Source organism: Humulus lupulus, chromosome 7 (genome assembly GCF_963169125.1).
Source record: "Humulus lupulus chromosome 7, drHumLupu1.1, whole genome shotgun sequence".
NCBI classification, from domain to species: Eukaryota; Viridiplantae; Streptophyta; class Magnoliopsida; order Rosales; family Cannabaceae; genus Humulus; species Humulus lupulus.
Genome location: NC_084799.1, coordinates 67076143 through 67096538, shown reverse-complemented (window position 1 = coordinate 67096538; position 20396 = coordinate 67076143). Strand labels below are relative to the sequence as shown.

Genomic DNA, 20396 nt, shown 5'->3' with positions numbered 1-20396 from the left:
GATAAGTGTGTGAGAGAGTGTGAATGGAGGAGAATACAGAGTGCAAGAAAGAGAGGCAGAGAGGCGACAATGGAGGCTGAGAGAAATTGTTTGGGTATCTTAGGTTTAGGGATTAAATTATGGCTGAGAGAAATTAGACCCAATTTTTTCATTTGGCGCCTGGGTATATTTCATATGGCGCCAAAATATTTGTTCCGTGTTTTTTTTAATCATCTATCAATAGCACTTTTAAATATATGTTATTTTTTAATGTAATATATACCAAAAATTGTTGTAGTGTGTTCAGCAACACATCTTCTAATCATTTGATCTACACATTGCTTGAATAGAAAGGGCTCCTCCCAAAGATAAGACTTCACATCATGCAAGAATTTCTTCCTTTGTTGGCTAGTCATCTCTGGTGGCATCAACCCAATAGCCAAATAATTAGCAAAATCAGCAAACCAAGGAAACTCATGAGAATGGTCGACCACAAACACTTGTTCATCGGGGATTGTTTCTTTGATGGGGACAAGAGAGTTGGAATCTTCTTCATGCTCCATTCTTGATAAGTGGTCAGCCACTTGATTTTCTACCCCTTTTCTATCTTGAATCTCAACATCAAACTCTTGAAGCAAAAGGACCCACCAAATCAATCTTGGTTTTGCATCCTTCTTGGCAATCAAATACTTTATGGCTGAGTGATCGGTGTAGACAATCACTTTAGTTCCCACAAGATAGTAGTGAAACTTGTCAAAAGCAGAGACAATGGCTAGTAGATCCTTCTTAGTTACAGTGTAATTCAATTGAGCTCCTGTCAAGGTACGACTGGCATAATAAATGGAGTGAAACACCTTGTTCCTTCGCTGCCTCATCACATCCCCAACGACATAATCGCTAGCATCACACATCAATTCAAAGGGAAAAATTCAATCCGGTGCAATAATGATAGGGGTTGAAAATAATCTCTCTTTCAACTCTTGAAAAGCCTTCAAACATGCTCCATCGAAATGGAAAGGTGTATCTTTCTCTAAAAGATTGCAAAGTGGTTTGGAGATCTTAGAGAAGTCCTTGATGAACCTTCTATAGAAACCGACATGCCCAAGAAAGCTCCTAATGTTCTTCACTGAGTTAGGAGGTGGTAGCTTCTCAATAACTTCAATTTTTGCCTTATCAACTTCAATCCCTTGCTTATATACCTTATGCCCCAAAACAATACCTTCCTTAACCATAATGTGACACTTTCCCCAGTTAAGAACTAGGTTTGTCTCTGCACATCTCTTCAACACCTTAGACAAGTTATTCAAGCAATCATCATAAGAATCCCCAGAGACTGAAAAATCATCCATGAACACCTCTAGAAACTGCTCAACCATATCAGTAAAGATAGCCATCATACATCGCTGAAATGTAGCAGGAGCATTGCATAAACCGAAAGGGCATTCTTCTAAATGTGAAGGTACCATAGGGGCAAGTGAATGTAGTCTTATGATGATCTTCTGGGGCCACTGCTATCTGATTGTAACCAGAGTACCCATCAAGGAAGCAATAGTACTCTCTCCCAGCAAATCTATCTAGCATCTGATCAATGAAAGGAAGAGGGAAATGATCCTTCCTAGTGGCCTTGTTTAACTTCCTATAGTCCATGAAAATCCTCCATCCAATCACAGTTCTAGTAGGAATCAACTCATTGTCTTCATTCTTCACCATTGTGATCCCACCCTTCTTAGGTACACATTGTACAGGACTCACCCATGAACTGTCAGAGATAGGATAAATAATGCCAGCATCCAACCACTTGATGATTTCTTTCTTCACTACTTCCTTCATAATAGGATTTAGTCTTCGTTGCCCCTCAACGGAACTTTTTTCACTGTCTTCAAGCAAGATCTTATGCATACACAAAGAAGGACAAATACCTCGAATATCTGCAATAGTCCACCCAATGGCCTTTTTGAACTTTCTCAATACTTCAAGCAATTTTTCTTCTTGATCATGGCTCAACTCCGCTGAAATAATGACAGGTAAAGTGGATGATGGACCCAAGTAGGCATATCGCAAATGCGATGGAAAAACTTTCAACTCCAACTCATGTGGCTCTTCAATGGATGGTTTAGGAGCTTTGAACTCCCTAGACAACAACTCCAATGAATCAAATCAGTTTCTTATTCTTAACTCTTGAGAATTAGCCTCCAACCAAGCTAAGTACTCCTCCTCATCTTCCTCATTGTGTGAATCAAACAACAATAACCTCTCTAATGGATCGCCAACATTACTAGTCTCAAACTCCCTTGATGCCAAAGAATCTACCACTGAAACCATTGAGCATTCCTCAACCACATCAAAAAATCTCATAGCTTTAAAAACATTAAAAGTCACACTTTCATCTTAGACCCTCATAGTCAGCTCCCCGTTCTGCACATCTGTTAAAGTTCTTCTTGTCGCAAGAAATGGTCTCCTCAAGATAATAGGCACCTTTCTATCTGCCTCATAGTCTAACACAATAAAATCAGCAGGGAATATGAATTTGTCTACCCTTACCAATACATATTCAATCTTCCCATTCGGGTGAGCAAGAGATCTATCTGCTAGTTGAAGAGTAACTGTAGTAGGCCTAACTTCTCCAATCCCCAATTGCTTGAAAATAGACATTGGCATCAAGTTGATGCTTACACCCAAATCGCATAAAGCCATGCCACAATAAGAATTACCAATGGTGCATGGACTGGTGAAACTCCCATGATCTTTCATCTTCAGTGGCAGCTTGTTTTGCAAGAATGAGCTACACTCCTTGGTAAGAGCCATTGTCTCAAATTCCCCTAATCTTCTCTTCTTTGTAAGGATGTCTTTCATGAACTTCACATAGTTAGGCATTTACTCTAGGTCTTCCACAAGGGGAATGTTAATATGTAGCTGCCTCAAAATGTCTAGCAACTTTTAAAATTGAGAGTCCAGCTTTTGCTTCTGAAAACGTTGGGGAAATGGAGGTGGCTGCCTTGTACTTGAGCTGTCTGGGAGCTGATGCTGTGGCATTCCTGCAGCATTCTGGGCAGAGGCATATTTTTCTACACTAGGAATTTCAGCATCTTTTTTAAGTTCCTCATTTATTTGGATTGAAGAGGGCTCACCCTCATGCCCAGAATTTGTCTTAGAATTCTCCAACTCCTTCGCACTTCTCAAAGTGACGGTTTTACAATGTTCTTTGCTCCCATTTCTTGGATTCTTGGTGTCACTTGGTAACGTACCATGGGGTCTATTTCTAAGCTCATTACTTAGCTGCCTAACTTGGTTTTCTAAGTTTCTCAATGATGCAGCTTGGCTTTGGATCATGACTTCGTTCTTCACTATATACTCCTTCAACATGTTCTCAAGAGAGCTAGATTGCATTGCTTGTTGTTGTGGCCTTTGTTGTGGTGCTTGTGGGGGATAACCCGGTGGGAAATTTGGTCTTGGAGGCATAGAAGAATTGCTACGGCCATCCCCTTGATTACTCCACGAGAAGTTGGGATGTTTCTTCCATGATGGGTTGTAGGAATTAGAATAAGGACCATTCCTACTTTGGTTCCCCATGTAACACACAACTTCTGGATCGGAAGGACAGTTGTCAAAAGTATGGCCCTCACCACAATACACACAAGAAATGTTCTCCATGGGCCCCATTTGTGTCCCCATAGGCTGCCCCATTGATTGATTCATCCCCATATTCATTGTCTTGGGCATATTAGAAATAGAGGATACTTGGGCTGCCAAAGAAGTGATGGTATCTACATCATGAATACCAGCCACCTTTCTACCTGTAGACAATCTAGAAGTACTGATAGTTGTTGTTGGATATCCTCTCAAGTTATTCATATGCCTCATTATTGGACTTAGCAAGAAGAGCCTCGTTCGCTGAAGCATTAACCACCATTCTAGTATGGGCATTGAGACCATTATAAAATGTCTCCATCTAGATGCAATGAGGAATGCCATGATGAGGGCATTTGCGCAACAACTCCTTAAACCACTCCCATGCCTCATATAAAGATTCTTCATCAATTTGCTGAAATGAAGTAATCTCATTGTGAAGTTTGACATTCTTAGTGGGAGGGAAATACTTCATCAAAAACCGCTCAGCCAACTCTTGCCAAGTAGTCACAGAATCAGATGGCAAAGAGTTCAACCAAGCTCTAGCTCTGTCTCTCAAGGAGTATGGGAACAAATTTAGTCTCAGTGCATCCTCTGTCACTCCGAGCAGCTTGAATGAATCACTCACATCAATGAACAATCGAAGATGAAGTTGAGGATCCTCTGTTGGCATCCCACTGAACTGACCCACAGTTTGAAGCATCTGGAACATGACTGGCTTCAATTCAAACTGTGCTGCCTGAATTTCTGGTCTAACGATGCCCAGATTGAGCTCATTGAAGAGGGGGAGAGCATATTTCCTAATAGCACGATCTCTGTCATCAGCCACAATAACTGCATTTTTCCCATTGTTGGTAGCTACTCCCCCTTGAGCTACTCGATCTTGAGCAACTCCTGGTAGATTTGCTGCCCTTTAAGCGACTCCTTGTTGAGCCTCTTGCTCAGCATCCATCACTACTACTTCCATTTTTTATTTTTGTATCTTTCGCCTTCTTCTAAAGGTACGCTTAATTTCTAGATCAATGGGAAGAAGTTCAAGGTCTTGATTCTCGCTCATACACTGTTAAAACCTGAAATTGTACGAGAATCACCCAAGTTATTACAAAAACAATTTAAACCAAATTGCGATATACTTAATTTCACAATAAATGAATTTAAACAATCCCTGGCAATGGCGCCAAAAACATGTTGTGCAAAATAGATACTAAGTGCAAATGTACACTATCAACAAGTAATAAGGTGATAAGAACCCACTATCGTATCCACAAGGATTGTTTTTAAGCTTAATATTGTGAAATTAAAATCTAGCAAAATGATTAAAAATAAAGAACTAAACTCAAATTAAATTGGAAGTTGGTTTTGTTTTATATGCAATTAAAAATAACTAACAGTTGAATTTAAAATCTAAATTTATGGAATGAAATATGAAAAGTAGTTGATAATGAAATGGTAAGCTAGGATAATTAATTCCCCCTATTATGCAATTACTGGAAACAATGCTATGAAAATGTTGCGGCACACTGACAGTTTACTAATCAAGAAATTTTAATCAAGTCCATAAGTTTTTTGTCGAAATCAAATGGGTTTAACTCTTTAATTAAATTACTTATGTCTAAGCCAATTTAATTTCAAGAGTTTCATATCAAGCACCAATTCTATTAGATTATGCAAGGCAAAGATATATGTCTATACCCTCAAAAAATTAAAATCAAAGAAATTAATCTTGCACCATTCAAGTCTTTTGTCCAATAAGTATAATCATTTTCAGCAATCTCAACTATTTCAATCATTTACTAAATGAGATCAAGCAATAGTAAATATTAAGCATAAAAATTACTTGAATGAATAAACCTCAATTAGCATTAAACATCAATATCAAAGTTCCACAATTGCATAACAAAGTTTCTTAATTATCCTAACTTTAAGAGAATTAGTTCATAGCTTTAAACACAAAATAACCCAACTTATAATCATCCAAAAATCAAAATAAAATGCAAGAAAGAATTAAGTTCTAAGAGAGAAGGGGAAGAAAGCAAGCCAAGAATATTATGGAGTGTCCCCCAAATAGCCCTTCTCTTTTTGTCTTCTTCCTTAGGGTCATCTCTCCTTCCTTCTTTCTTCTTTTAATGGCTGCCAAAATGGGTATTTTTTTCATGCACTAGGTGGCTGCCCCTTTTTTTTTCTGTCTATTCCTTCTTACCCAAAAGAGAAGATGATGATATTCCCCGTAGTTACATGAGCTAGGGCTCTTTATTCACGTGCAAGCCCCTTTTTTGTCTCTTTCTCCACCTTTTTGGACCACCAATTAATAAAAGCCCCTTTTTTTTCAGCCCAACCTTCAGCTCAAAAAAAAGATACATATTAATGAAATACAAAGGCCTCAATAATTTATGAGGTGGCAGACCAAAACATGTGAAATTCCTTAATGCTGCCTGAACGAAATTCTGTGAAAATGTTGCAGAAATATGATCATTTATTTCTCCATTCAAACTCCAAATCTTCTCTACAGTTTCTACTAGATCTCTTGCTCAACTTCAAAAACAAACATAGCATTTATGAGCCTCTTTTCATCAATTTACAAACATTAACATTTAATAGCTCTAATTAGAAAATTAACAAAAACTACATTTAAAATAATTGTAAATCACTTGTGAGACAATTTTTGCTCAAAATTTTAGTTTAACAATGGTAAAATAACTCTATATCCTAGAGTTATCATTGTCCATGTCCTCCGGTGGATTCTTTCTGGTTGTCTCAATATCATCATACCATCCATGTTTATTGAAGTGTTTTTTCTTGCGACATTTTCTATCCTTGTAGCAATCCTGAAACTCTCCCTCGATTCCAGTCTCTATCAGTCACCACTCCGTTGTAGCGCACAAATTTTTTATTTTATTTTATTAATTTTTTGCTTTGTTTTATTAATAATTGTTAAGTGTTAGAAATTATTTTAAATTGTTTGGTAGGAATTATGCGAATTTAATTTTTAGTTGTTTTATTTATTTTTTAATTTAATCAGTAAGAAAATGAGTGTTAGTTGAATGCACCAAGGTGCATGGTAAGTAGTGATGCACTTGAGTAATTAGGTGTGTGCATGTGCATGGATTGCATGGTGGGCATGCAATAGTATTTTCTACACTTAATTTCCTTTTATTTTATTTATTAAAGAAATTAAAGGATTAAAAAGAAAATAAAAAATAAGGGGAAAGAGAGTATTAGGCGTGTGAGGCATAGTGGGAAAGAAGTTATTTCTTTTCCTATTTTATTTGGAAATTAATTAAATTTAAATTGATGACAATAGTTAAAATGGGAAGAAGGAGGTTGTCATCTTTTTATTATATTCATTATTTTTCCTTTATTGAAGACAATCAAATAAAAAAAAATATAGAAAAGGATTTGTTTTGGGAAACTTACCAATTCTCACTAGCCTAGATTAATGTCTCTAGGGTTATATAAAAAGGGAAGGAAAAAAAGAAGAGGGTGTGAGATAGAGAGAGAAAGAAAGGGAGAGAGAAGAGAGAGGAGGAGGAAAATAAGAGAAAACGGATTCAAATCCTAGGGTATGTATTTTGTATTTGTGATTTTCTAGTTCATCTCCTCATTTATTTTCTTGTGATTTGCTAAGTTTGCTCTTGGTTGTTGTTTGTTTTTCTTCTCTTCTTTGTGTGGGTTTCGAAACCCTAGGGTTGAACAAAGTGGTGGCCATAGTTTGGGTTCTTGAGGGCTATCAAGAGAGGCATTGGATTCCTCCCTCAATCTTTGGAGTGTTTTTTATTTCTTGGTGAGAATATGATTTCCTTTGTTATTTATGGTTATTTTGAAAATCATGTTTTGAATGAAAGCTAATGTGTTGATTATATTTTACCTTGTTGAACAATTGTTTTGGTATATGTTTTGCACTATTGGTATAATGAACGCATGAGTTGTTGTGATAGCTTGTTGAGAAGCATGTTAGGTGGCTGTAATTTTTGGTTTCAAGAGTATACAATCCTATTTGGGATTCGGCCAAGGCATGTGTAGATAATGCATGTGGGGTTTTGTTTATATTTCTCTTGATGTTTTTATGAAATTGGTCATGTTATTTGTGAAATAGGAACATGCTAGGGATCCGTGAATGTATATGAGGTTATTGGTATTTTTATGTTTATATCATGTGGGTTTTGACCTATAGGGGTTATTGATGCATGTTGGTCATTTTTATTTGATGTCACATATACTCATTAGCAGCATGATAGGTTATTGTGTTAGATTTGGGAATTTGTTTTAAGTCCCTTAGAAATGATGATCTAAGTGGCATATGAAGTTTTGGTCTAAGTAATTGTTTAAACATGATTTCAAAGTGAGTTTTATGTTAATTATGTTTGTTGTTTTTTTTTATCATTTGTGAGTATAATGGTGAAACAATGTTTTGAAATGCACATGTGATGCCTCAAGTGGTATTTGATTTTTAAGTAAATAAAAGGGCACATTTTTTCACATGTTAATGGTGTTTTTGTCAACATAATGCATGCATATTTTTTGTTAATTTTATGAAACAAAAATAAAGTTTAAATCCAAGTTTGTAATTTAATTGAATAAATAGTTGCTGGGATTTTGCGATTAAAAATAAGAAATGTCTCTTAAATGAGAATAATGCTAGTGCATCAAATAATTATAAACCCTAAGCTATATATATGATAAATGTGGTATTTCAAAGATGTAAAAATGTATTTTTTTCACATTATTATTTAGGTGCAGTTTTTTTTTTAATTTAAATGTGAAAAAAAAAATTGGTTTAAATTCACTTGTGATTTTTAAACAAAATAATAGTTGCTGAAACTTTGAGTTAGAATGCTAAAATAATTATTTTATTTAAGATTAATGAGCCCTACACTTAAATAATTTAAGTCTTAAATAATATGTATGAAAATGTAATTTTCCACACTTTATTCATAAATTTTCACATTTGAAAACATGTAGTTTTTTTTAGATTAGTAAAGTTATTTTCTAAAAGAAGCAAGAAACTCATTATGTATTTCTAATAGCTACAAAATTGTCACATATTTGTTTTAATAGAATTATTATTTTATGAAAAAATTAGAAAAGGCTTAATGGATAATTTTATAAAATAAATATGATGTATTAAATTTTGTTTAACAATTTTGGGGGTTAGAGAAACAAATAATGGTAATTAAATTATGTTGTTGAATTTTGATTTAAGAGGCAAGAAATAAGTATGTAGGAATTATTGTTTTAAAACGCTAAATTTTAACAACGCTCCCACGTATGCATGTCGCATGCAAATGCATTTTTACATTCAAATATATGCTTATTGTTCAAACACATGACTTTTACTTTGTAACCATGAATGGTTAATAGGTAGAATTAGCATTATTCTTTTATGATTTTATGGGAAAATGTGTATGTTTGGAATTATTGGGCAACTTGTACCACGTATTCATGGCCCATGCACACGTGGGGTAAATGTGTTGGGCATGAGTATTTTGATGTGATTCTAAGAGACGGTGTTTGATTATGATTATAGGCTTGTTGTGAAGTTTTCTCATTTTTGCTTTGCTCGGACCTGAGGTAAGGAAGTTAGATAGAATTTCTATGTTTATGCTATGTGATGGTAAGACTTGCATGTTACATGAAAACATGTTCTATGTTTCGATGATGAGCCATGTAATATGAAAAAAAAATGGAATTCTATCTTGAAATGTTATTACATGTATGATGCAACATGTATTTCCTCTGTCTTGATGTGAAATGGAGTACATGTGTTTTGTATGATGAATGAAAAGAGATGGTTGTTAGCGTGTTAAACTCAACGCAACAAAGCAGTAACTAAGGATATGATGTAACTCAAAGGGCGGACGCGCTGAGGTTATTCAAAGACCTGAAATCCTGTTTATCTTGTAGAGGAGGTTTTACGAGCCCAGTTATACTGGTTACCTCAAGATGTGACATAGACAACAAAGGTGCCATGATGACAAAGAGCATGCTTGTGTTGAATGAATGTTATGTATGACTATGTTTCATTTATGGTTATGAGATATGAGTATGATGATACTATGAATTTTTTTGTTATGTTATATATGTCTCTCTTGTCTTATCTTTGGCTTTGTTGTACTTCCTTACTGGGCTTTTAGCTCACCCCCTTACTTTCCCCCTTTCAGGTAATAAATAGGGTTTCTCTCTGGCACGCGTTGTGATGTGGGAAGTTCCAATGTCTGAGTGTGTATTGAATGGGGGTTTCCTATGAACGGATAAATGATCAATATAAGCGCCGAGTTTTAAAGAACTATGTTATGGAATTTATTTATAAATTTACCAATGGGATTTATTTTTTTTTATTTTCTTTAAACATTGCATATGAACACTTTATATTTATTTTAAACTAATTGGCCCAACTTGCATATTTTATTAAGGCCCACTGAATTTTATTTGTTAAGTGGTATTTTTCTAATTATCTATGAAATAAGAGACATTTTTACAAAGTAATAGAATAGGGCGCTTTACATTGGGGAGAGCTCAGGGAAGAATGAAAATTTCCTTAAAAAATGAAAACTTGTTAGAATTTCGAAACTATAAAAATCATTATGTGTGAATAAGTTGATAAATTTACCTCAATCTCTTGCATCAATCCTATCTTGTGCTCATTCAGAACACCATACCATGAATAAAAATATAACGACACATGGTTACCAATAAGGTGACCAATAAGTCTCGTGAACAATGTCTCAAAATCACTAACTTCTTTGTAGGTTCCCTCCTTCATATCAAATTGAAGAGCCAACGGATCTTTATTGCCATCAACGAGCTGCTGCAAATTTTTTGATCGAGACCGACCTCTTCTTTTAGTGGCAACCTCGGCATATTTTAATTAAACAATAAAATTAAATTGAATAAAATAATCACAATTTGTCATTGATTTATAAAACATAGACTAATTATAGTATATTACCTGTCTCACAGGAAGTAGGCACCCACGTAGGATCTGGAGGAGGATCACCCGCTCCATCACCGCAATGAGAACGAGCAACAATAGCAGACATATCTTTATAGTTTATATAATTATTAACTTTAAATCAATTATAAAATAATAAAAATAATAATTATAATAAAATGTAGGGCATCCACATTAAATTTTTGGTAATACATTGGAAACTATTGAAAAACAAACATTGTTGAGAAAAGTCATATATTGATTGAACAGTCTTCAAATTATAACATGCACATTAAACATACAATAAGAATATTCACAAGAAAATATTATTCCTCATCAATGTCAATTCCTACATCATCATCTATACTTTTTAAATCATCTTCACTAATTTTTCCATCCTCATCGTCATTGATGAAATCATCATCCACATCCGGAATAGATCGAGACGTTTCCCCAATTATGCTAGTGTGACCAGGTTGATCCAAATGCATAGCCTCCAACTCTCCTAATTCCACAGTGAGTAAAAAATTTGATGAAGTACTATCATCCACGACATCAACTTCGTTATCATCATCGATACTTGGATGATCCCAAGTCTTTCGATGATTGACTTCTTCTACTACCCTCCAACTTTTGTTTCTTTAAGGATCTTCCAAGTAGAAAACTTGTTTTGCTTGAGTGGCGAGAATAAACTGCTCGTTCTTGTACCATTCAGAATTAATCATGATACTAGTGATGTTATTCTCAGTCACATTTCGACCCTTGCTTACATAGGTGTTGAACCATTTGCATCGAAACAATACTACCGAGTAACCATGGGAATAGCATAACGCTACAATCTCCTCAAGTTGCCATAGAAAGTGAAATCATTGGTTCTTGGTACTGAAACTCCGCTATTTTGAGTGGTACGCTTTTCGTCACGACTATGTACCAAAAACTTCACACTGTTAACAATGCAAGCAGTGTAGGAGTATGCATTCTTATTGGACCCGTTTGCTAAAGCAAATAATTCATCGATACACTCAGTTGACTCTACTTGTCGCAGACGACACATCTATAGAGTATGAAACAAAAAAAAAAAGAAAACACAATGAGATGAGTATTAATCGATTTAAATTTCGTAAGAAGTCTACAGTTTCGATAATTTACCTTCAATTTAAACCAGCTAGGGAAATCTTTTTAAAAAATTATGTTTGGATTTTCTCGAAGGCATTCACTGTAGAGCACAAGGATTAAGGTAAGATAACAGTTGACTATGAATTTTTTTTACTAAATTCATATATGTGTTGAGCTACTTACTCCATATATGTGTGGATTTCAGGGCAATTGTTGAGTACAAACCACTCCGCTCCTTTAAGATGAAGATAGTTATGGGATATGATTTTCTTTTTGACGACATTGTGATTCAAAAAGCTGACAACTATCTTTTAGGAATAACAATATCCACATTTATTTTTGGACAATAAAATCTAGTCTCTACACCTTGAAGATATTGCGAACAAAAAGTCAAAGCTTCCTCGGCAACATAACCCTCCGCTATAGAACCTTCAGGGCGCGCCTTATTCCTAACATAATTTCTCAACTTCTTCATATATCGCTCAAATAGATAAATCCACCTCATGAAAACTGAACCTCCAAGGATAGCTTCTTATGGTAAATGAAAAATTAAATGAATCATTATGTCAAAAAAGGTTGGAGGAAAAATTAACTCCAACTTGTACAAAATTTGTATCGCTTGATCTTCTGTGTTCTCCATCTCCTTAACAACCAATGTACGAGCACAAATTGTTGAGAATTGTGCCCTAAAAGCAATTGTAGTTGACAATAGTTTTAATGAAATAAATGAATGAATTGAATTATTGTATATATGTAACTTATGTACTATATTATTGTTAATAATATTAAGTAAATATTAGAAAATTCCCAAGTATGAGAGGATCGAGATTGAGATAACAAACGTAAATAGTTTGTAATAAAATAAAGTTATGGAATTTTTAGATTAATTACTGCTAGTATGGTCCACTAGTATTATGAATACATGTGACCTAGATCCGGGTTACTAGTGTAGTATGACACTTTAGGGAAGGTACTTTGCATGCTGAGAGTATGTAAAACTGAACCAGATGTGATTTAATAATACTTGTTTAAATGTCGTTTCATAGTATTATAAAACACATCAATTGATGATCATATACAAACGGATCTTAATCCTGAAGTTACTATGAACTCTTATATATGTCATTTGATCCTTTGATTCATGCATTACGGTTTGTCGGAATGATCAGGCTAAGAACTATTGTTTTGGAGACTCAATGATGTATATGGTTGGGAATATAGCTTAACAGATATGGAATCTATAGCTTCATATAGATTGAATGATGGTTCCCTATTGGGTTGGCTTTTGAAACTGAAAAGGTTATTGATGTCAAATTCATAATCAGATTATGAATTAACCTTCACTAACAATGTCAATGGTACACTAGGAATCAAGATATAATTTGTAGTGCACCAAAAAAAAATTTTAGATTATCAAAATTTTTGTGATTTATTTTATTTAAATGTTAAGTGTGATGAATTGTTTTATTTAAATGTTGTTTATTTTATTTGGTTGTTGTTTGTTTTATTTGATTGTTTGTTTAATTGTTAGAATTGTTTGGTATAATCTTTTGAATTTAAAATTGTTAATTGTTTGTTTGGTTAATTAATTTAATAAGTGAATAATTGTGTAACATGTTAATTTTTTCTATTAGTGTTACATTTTTTAATAAGTGTGACAATTGAGGTAATTATGTGAGTTATGGTTGAATGCACTAAGGTGCATGATAGATAGTGATGCACCCTAGTGTTTTAGTGTGTGCTAGTATATGGTAATAAGGTGCACATGTGTGGATTTTCTACACATTTTATAATTGCCATTTATTTGATATTTTTGGGTATTTTTATTTTAATAAATAGGGAAATAAATAAATAAAATTCAAAAGGGGCAAGTGGTGGACGTGTAGTGTAGGAAATGGAGTGATATCTTTTTTCCATTATTTTCTAAGGAGAATAAAAGTTAATTGGATGAGGATAGACATTTTGGGAAACTACCATTTGACTCCAATCTTTTATAATAAGAGAAAAATAAAATGACTTATGAGAGAATAAATTAGAAAAAGGAAACTTACCATTTTGTGTTGGTGAGGCTTTATTGAGAGAGTTGAATAAAGGGGGAAGGAAAGGAAGAAGAGGAGCATTTTTCCTTGTGGCTGCCGTGACCTAGAGAGAGAGAGAGTGAGAGTGGCGTGTAGAGAGAGAGGGAGAGGAAGAAAGAAAGGAAGAAAGAAGAAGAAGTTGAAGAGGAACCCATTTTAGAGTATGTCTTCTTGTATTTTTGTTTGTCAAATCTCTTTTCTTGATTATATGTTATTGACTTTTTTATTTGTTGTGTGTGATTGGATTCTTTCTCCTCCTCATGGTGGTTTTCAAATAAAACCCTAGGCTTGAACAAGGGGTGTGAAGTTTGGGTGTTGATCATATTGTGTTCTTGATGGGTTTATCTTTGAGGTTTTTGATGGTGATGCTAATGGTTTGATTATTGTAGGATTGATGATTATGATGTGTATTTTTAAGAGAATATGTTTTGTTTAAAAAGGGCTCATGGGTATGATTGAGAAAATGGATTTGATAGGGTTTATAATGAGGTTATATTTTATGTTTATATTGCTATGGTTTTTTTTTTATTTAATCTTTGATTTATGTAAAATGGCAAATGATGATTTTAGAAATATGATAAGAAGTATGTGATTTTTGTACCAATGAATCTTGATATGCATAAAAGGAGGAATGATAGAAATATGTTAGGGTTATTATAAAGGCATGTTTATGAGATATGGTGTTTATGAATTTATGTATGTTATTGCCATTGTTATTGTTGTTGGATTTCATGTGTAGATTCAATGGAATAGAAAAATTGGTTCTATAAGATTTCATGTGAATATGTTAGTAATATTCTTAGAATTATGTATATAATAAGAGTATGATGAGATTTTGGACATGTATGATTTTATGTGAAATTTTTGGGATAAAAGATGAATCTCATGAGAAATTAAGCTTGCTGATTTTTGTAAATAATTGGGTAAAATTTTATAAAAAAATGATTTGCATGCATAAGTAATGTCCTTGATGTTATGTTAATTTTATGAAATTAAAAGGGGTATTTTAAGTCCCATTAAAATGATATTTTACTCAAATAATTACCAACAGAATTTTTATTGAACTTTTGAGAAAATATGAGTTTTTAAATTGAATGTGGTGATTTTTAAAGACAAAAATAGTTGCTGGAATTTTTGTAAGAAAATGTGAAGTGAGTTTCACTAAAATGAATTTGATGAGTTTTTGGAACAAATTATTTTCCTAAGTTATGGTAATATTGAAAAATGGTCTTTTAAAATGGTAGGAATGCATATTTTGATAAGTTATGATTTTCCTTTATTTTAATTGAGAAAAATATTTAGATTATTTTTATTTGAGATTTTTGAAGAAAATAAATGGTGGCTGAAAGTTTGTTTTAAAAAGGTTAAAAATGGTTATTTAATGGTCACATATGGATTTATGCTACATAAAACTAAGTCTTAAATAATTTAAATAAAAATACATTTTCCACACTTAAAAATATATTTTCTCACATCATTTATGTAACACAATGATAAAATTTATTTTTCTAAAGACACATATTAAAAATAGGTATTTTAATTAATTCCAAGTTTTTGGTTAATTCTTTGTAATTTGAGATTAATGAATGAAATTGTCACATATTTTATTTTAAGCTAAATCAAATTATTTTATAAAATAAAATAATGTTTTGAGAAATTTAATCAACTTAGAAATTTTAAGAAAAATAAAGCATGTTATATGTCTATTATTTTTAAACAATAAAAGTAAGAAATGTAGAATTATCGTTTTTGAAAACGTCACAATTACGTAATGTTCCCATGTATGCATGTTACATGCAACTCCACTTTTACGTCCAAAATTATGTTTATTATTCAACTATGTTGTTTTTATAAAAGGGTCATGCATGTAAAATAGGTAAAATGAGCATTATTCTTTTATGGCTTTATGTGTAGTTAAGAATAATTGCATGTTATGTGTAACTGTTATTATGTGTGCATGGCCCATGCACACATGAGTTGTATGGAAGGGCAAAATAGTAATTTTATGAACCTAAGAAATGTTGTTTTAATTATGATATAGGCTCGTTGAAAGATTGTGAAAATTTCTTAGCTTGGACCTGAGGTAAGGAAGTTAGATAGATTCTATGATTTTATGCTTTGAATGGTAAGACTGTTGTATGAATGAATTGTTATGAAATATGAATGTCGTAATGTGATGATATGTTGAATATGATATGTGTATGGATGTTAGATACATCAAACAAGTTACGATGTTAGATACATCAAACAGATTACGATGTTAGATACATCAAACAGATTATGATGTTAGATACATCGAACGAGTTACTATAGCTAAAAACGTAACTCCTAGGGCGAACGCGCCGAGGTTATTCAAGGACCAAAGACTCCTGTTTACCTCATAGGGTGACATGGACAACTAGCGAACCATGCTCATCATGTATGATGTATGATTGTGATATGATGATATGTTACGATTACGTTATGATATGCAATGATGATATGTTACGATTTCGTTATGATATGCAATGATGATATGTTACGATTATGTTATGATATGTCATCATGTTTTAGATGAACGTTAGTGTTTGTATTGTTGTATTCTTACTTGCTTATTGTTTGTACTTCCTTACTGGGCTTTTAGCTCACCCCCCCCCCCCCTTACTTTCCTTCCAAGTAGCAAATAGGATTTTTTTATGGCACGCGTGGTGACGTGAGAAGTTCTATCATCATGGGGTGTATGGAGTGGGGTAATCCTATGGACGGAAAAATAATCATCGTAGAATTCCATTTAAATTATGTTTTGTTATAAGAGACTTTCCTAAATTTTCAGTGGGACTCAATTATTTAATTTTTGTTTATTTTGAAATTTGCATAAAATTTATGTTTTCTTTTAAAACTAATGGCGCCAACTTGCATGGTTTTAAGCAAGTCCCCACTGAGACTTTGATAATGAGTGGTATTCTTTTACAAACTATGTTATGCGAATGTTTTATAAGTATTAGCTTAGGGCGTTCTTTACATAATTAAAAGGGTAAAACGGTAATTCTATTCCCAGTTAATTATGAATCATCAATACAAGATTAATTTGTATGTACTGATTATATGAATGGACACTTTATGGTTACAATAAGTATTCAGTAAATATATATCTATAATTCTCAAGAGTGCAGTCTCATATTTATAGTGGTGTAATCATGAGATTAATAAGTATGATTATTGAATCAAAGAGTTTTGGTTAATAATCTTTTATTTATTGGAGCTTGGAATTATTGGTTCATAGGTCCCCAGGGCGGCTCTATAAACATTATTCAAGGTAAGAGTTGATACAAGGGTCAAACTGTGAATGGGCTATTTTAGAGAATATTTATTCTTCGTGATAAATATGCAATTATGTGATAATCGAAGTTACACAATTTATTATTGCATTTGTCCAATTTTTGAAATTGTGTAGAAATTAAAGAAATTGATTTTAATCAATTATTTTATTGTGAAAGGATAAATATGGATAGTCAAAATTTGTTTTGATTATTATATTTATTTAATTAATAATAAGATGATAATGGAAATTCAAATTTTGAATTTTGAAATTTAAGTTGTTATCTTTTCCTTAAAAAGATGATACCTTATTTGAATTTCTAATTATTAATTACTTAAAATAAAAATGTATGAAAAAATCGAATCCCATTTTTCAGGGAAAGTGCTACACGCATAGGGCTTCTTGGACTGCCCTATGCGTGTACCACTACTGATGGTGATCAATTATTGTTTTTTATTTTATTTAATTAATTAATAAAATATTTTGAAAATGATTTTAAAATGGAATGTAAGACTTTCTCTTTAATCATTTTTTTTATTATTAAAGATGATAAATTTCGTTATTATTATTATTATTATGATAATAATGTCTATATATTATATATGATAGAAAATAGAAGAGAACTTTTTCAACAGAGAAGAAATACTGATCATCTTTTTTTCACACAAAAAGAAAAACCTTTCTCTCTAGCCTATAATCAAAAGTCTCATGTGTTGAGAATATTTTTTATTCAAAAATATTGATTCTTGTTCTCTATGTGCCCACCCACATCTTGAGGTGTAGAGAACGTCTTTGGAAGATCTAGGTGTGAGTACTCTAGTGAAGATAAGAAGATCGAAATATATACGAAAAGATTCAAGGATTCTTGATAGGCTACAAGAGGTAAATCATTTCGTATTATTTTTACATATACATATTATATTGATTAACATATTACATATTAAAGGATCCTCATATAAAGTTTTTTATATGAAAAAAATTTGCCGTATACAATACTACCATTACCACAATTTCTGCTACGCACTGGGAATTGTTCCTAACAATTGGTACTAGAGCCATCTTTAATCCCTACATATGTTAATTTCTGTGTGGGTATCATATGCATTTTTTATATTATGTGTAATATATGAATGGATGGATGTTTATGTATGAATCGTTTATGTTCTTAAGGTTGGTTTTCATGGTGTTTTTGGGTTAGGAAAAGTTCTTAAATTTTCTAGAGATAACAAAAATTGTAAGCCATTTTGGGGCATAGAAATTTTGTAATTTATTTTTTAAAATTCTGGATAAAATTATGTAATGGCCCAAGCCCCGAGCAAGAACCCCGAGACTCGAGCCGCAGCCCCTGCAGCCTGTGTCGTGCTTGCCTTGCGCCCTACGCCTCGAGCCCTGTGCGCGCCCTAGCAACCAAACCCGCACGCACCCCTACAGTTGTCGCCTTTGCACGCCCCTGCTGCCACCGCTCATGTGCGCCAGCCACCACCCACGGCCTGCTAGCCGCCGCCCACCATTGACAAACCCATTAAGGTTTGTGTCATGCATTACCTAATGGATGTGTAATTATCCATTTGGGCCATTTTAAGCCCAATACAATTAAAAGTGTTTTAATTATAAATTAATTATGGTGAGTCCAAATTCCAATTGGGTCTCAATAACTTGTTGGGTATTAAAATCCAAAGTTTGATTATTTTAAAGTTGTTTAAAATAATTAAAAGTTTATTTAATTCATCATGGATAATTAAAAGGGTAATGGCCCAAAGACTAAAAGAGAAGGTCCAAGATCAAAGGTGTTGCTCTTCATTAGGCCTTAGATGGTTTAATTAGTTTTGTGCATTTTTTTTGCAAGTGTTGTAATTTTCTAGAAATATGCAAAACACTAAACCCGCATTTATTTATTTATTTGCTTGAACATGATTAAATTGTTTAATACTTTGTCATGCATTATAAAATTCCATACATATTACCCACATAGTACATATTAAGCATGCATTTTGAGAAACATACTTAGGATTGATTATATATTTTTATTTGATAACTCATATAATTAATTTAGTGTTAATTAGTTAAGATGGTAAAACGAATTTAAATTTGTTTATTTTCTTATTTGATAAAATTATTTTATTAAGTTAAATGGTATTCTATTTAAAAAGGCAAAATAAAATCTAGGGCACAATTATTTATTTTGCATAATTGAATTAGTATTTATTAGAATATCATTTGGTAAAATTGATTTAATTAGTTTTGCAACCAAATTGAAAATTACTGATTTTGAGAAAAACACATTTTAAAAAAATAGTGAGTGGGAGAAGGAATTATGACAATAAGTCTCATGGTCTCCATTATTGATTGAACATCGAGAGGAATAGGAAGGGCCTCGTTTCGCCTCTGTTTGCGGCCTCCCAAAGGAAAGGCTTCCGAATACGTTTATTTTATCTCAAGGTTGACTTGTAATAATAGAATAAGATCAATGATGTATTTCAAGTTTAACTGACCCTAAGGCACACTCTTGAGTTATGTCATTAATCGAAATATAATGGGTTACACTCCGAAGATGTGTCTAGGCTTTCGAACACGACTAGTGTATCTTGACCAAACTAATGGTAATTCATAAATCATTAATTTATAGAGTTGAGATCTTGTCTCAAGATTAATTTGTGATTAGTTTGACCTACCCTAAGGTGGTCCATTAATTTTCAAACTAATCTATCGTGGACTAGTAACTAATTTTATGTGTGTTATTTTATGTGTTGCATGCATGCATCATGTTTACTATTCCAAATTTAAACGGATATTTATTACATGTATTAATTCATTATATTTTATTTATTTAATTTTCAACAATATGTCCAACCCAATCCCTGTAACTGCTTTACTTGCTAATGATAAATTGACTGGTGATAACCACATGAAATGGAAATCAAACATGAACATTGTTTTGATATGTAAAAACCACTTGTTTGTCCTTAATGAGGAATGTCATGAGGTTCCTGCTCTCACTGCTGCCAAAACTGCTAGAGAAAACTATGACAAATAGATCTTATCTAACAATAAGGCCAAATGTTATATGCTTTCTAGTATGAGCGATGTGATCGGAAAGAAGTTTGAAACTATTGAAATAGCCTATGAGATTTGGGAATCTCTACAAGGCATGTTTGGCCAGCAATCTGATAAGTACAGACACGATGCTACTAGAAGATTCATGAACATGAAAATGAAGAAAAATGTTTTTTTTAGAGAACATGTCCTAGACATGATCAACATATTGCACGATCCAGAAATCCATGGTGCGGCCATTGATGAGAGAACTCAAGTAAGTGTGATACTAGAATCTCTCGCACCAACTTTTGCGGCATTCACTACCAACTATGTT

General features: G+C 32.9%; 1 protein-coding gene and 1 non-coding gene across 2 annotated transcripts; one reads left to right on the top strand and one right to left on the bottom strand.

Annotated features, from left to right (window-relative positions):
- Positions 1-2367: 2367 nt before the first annotated feature.
- On the bottom strand, positions 2368-2853 carry LOC133791804 (uncharacterized). The gene has a single exon (XM_062229720.1). The coding sequence runs from the start codon at positions 2851-2853 to the stop codon at positions 2368-2370; it is 486 nt and encodes a 161-aa protein (XP_062085704.1).
- A 1091-nt stretch (positions 2854-3944) lies between these two features.
- On the top strand, positions 3945-4051 carry LOC133792960 (small nucleolar RNA R71). Its single transcript, XR_009874420.1, has one exon. It is a non-coding gene; the product is annotated as a small nucleolar RNA R71 (small nucleolar RNA).
- The last annotated feature ends 16345 nt before the right edge of the window (positions 4052-20396 follow it).

Excerpts from the sequence above, each read along its gene's own strand:
- LOC133791804 (XM_062229720.1), bottom strand. The coding sequence starts at position 2,853 with ATGCCTAACTATGTGAAGTTCATGAAAGACATCCTTACAAAGAAGAGA.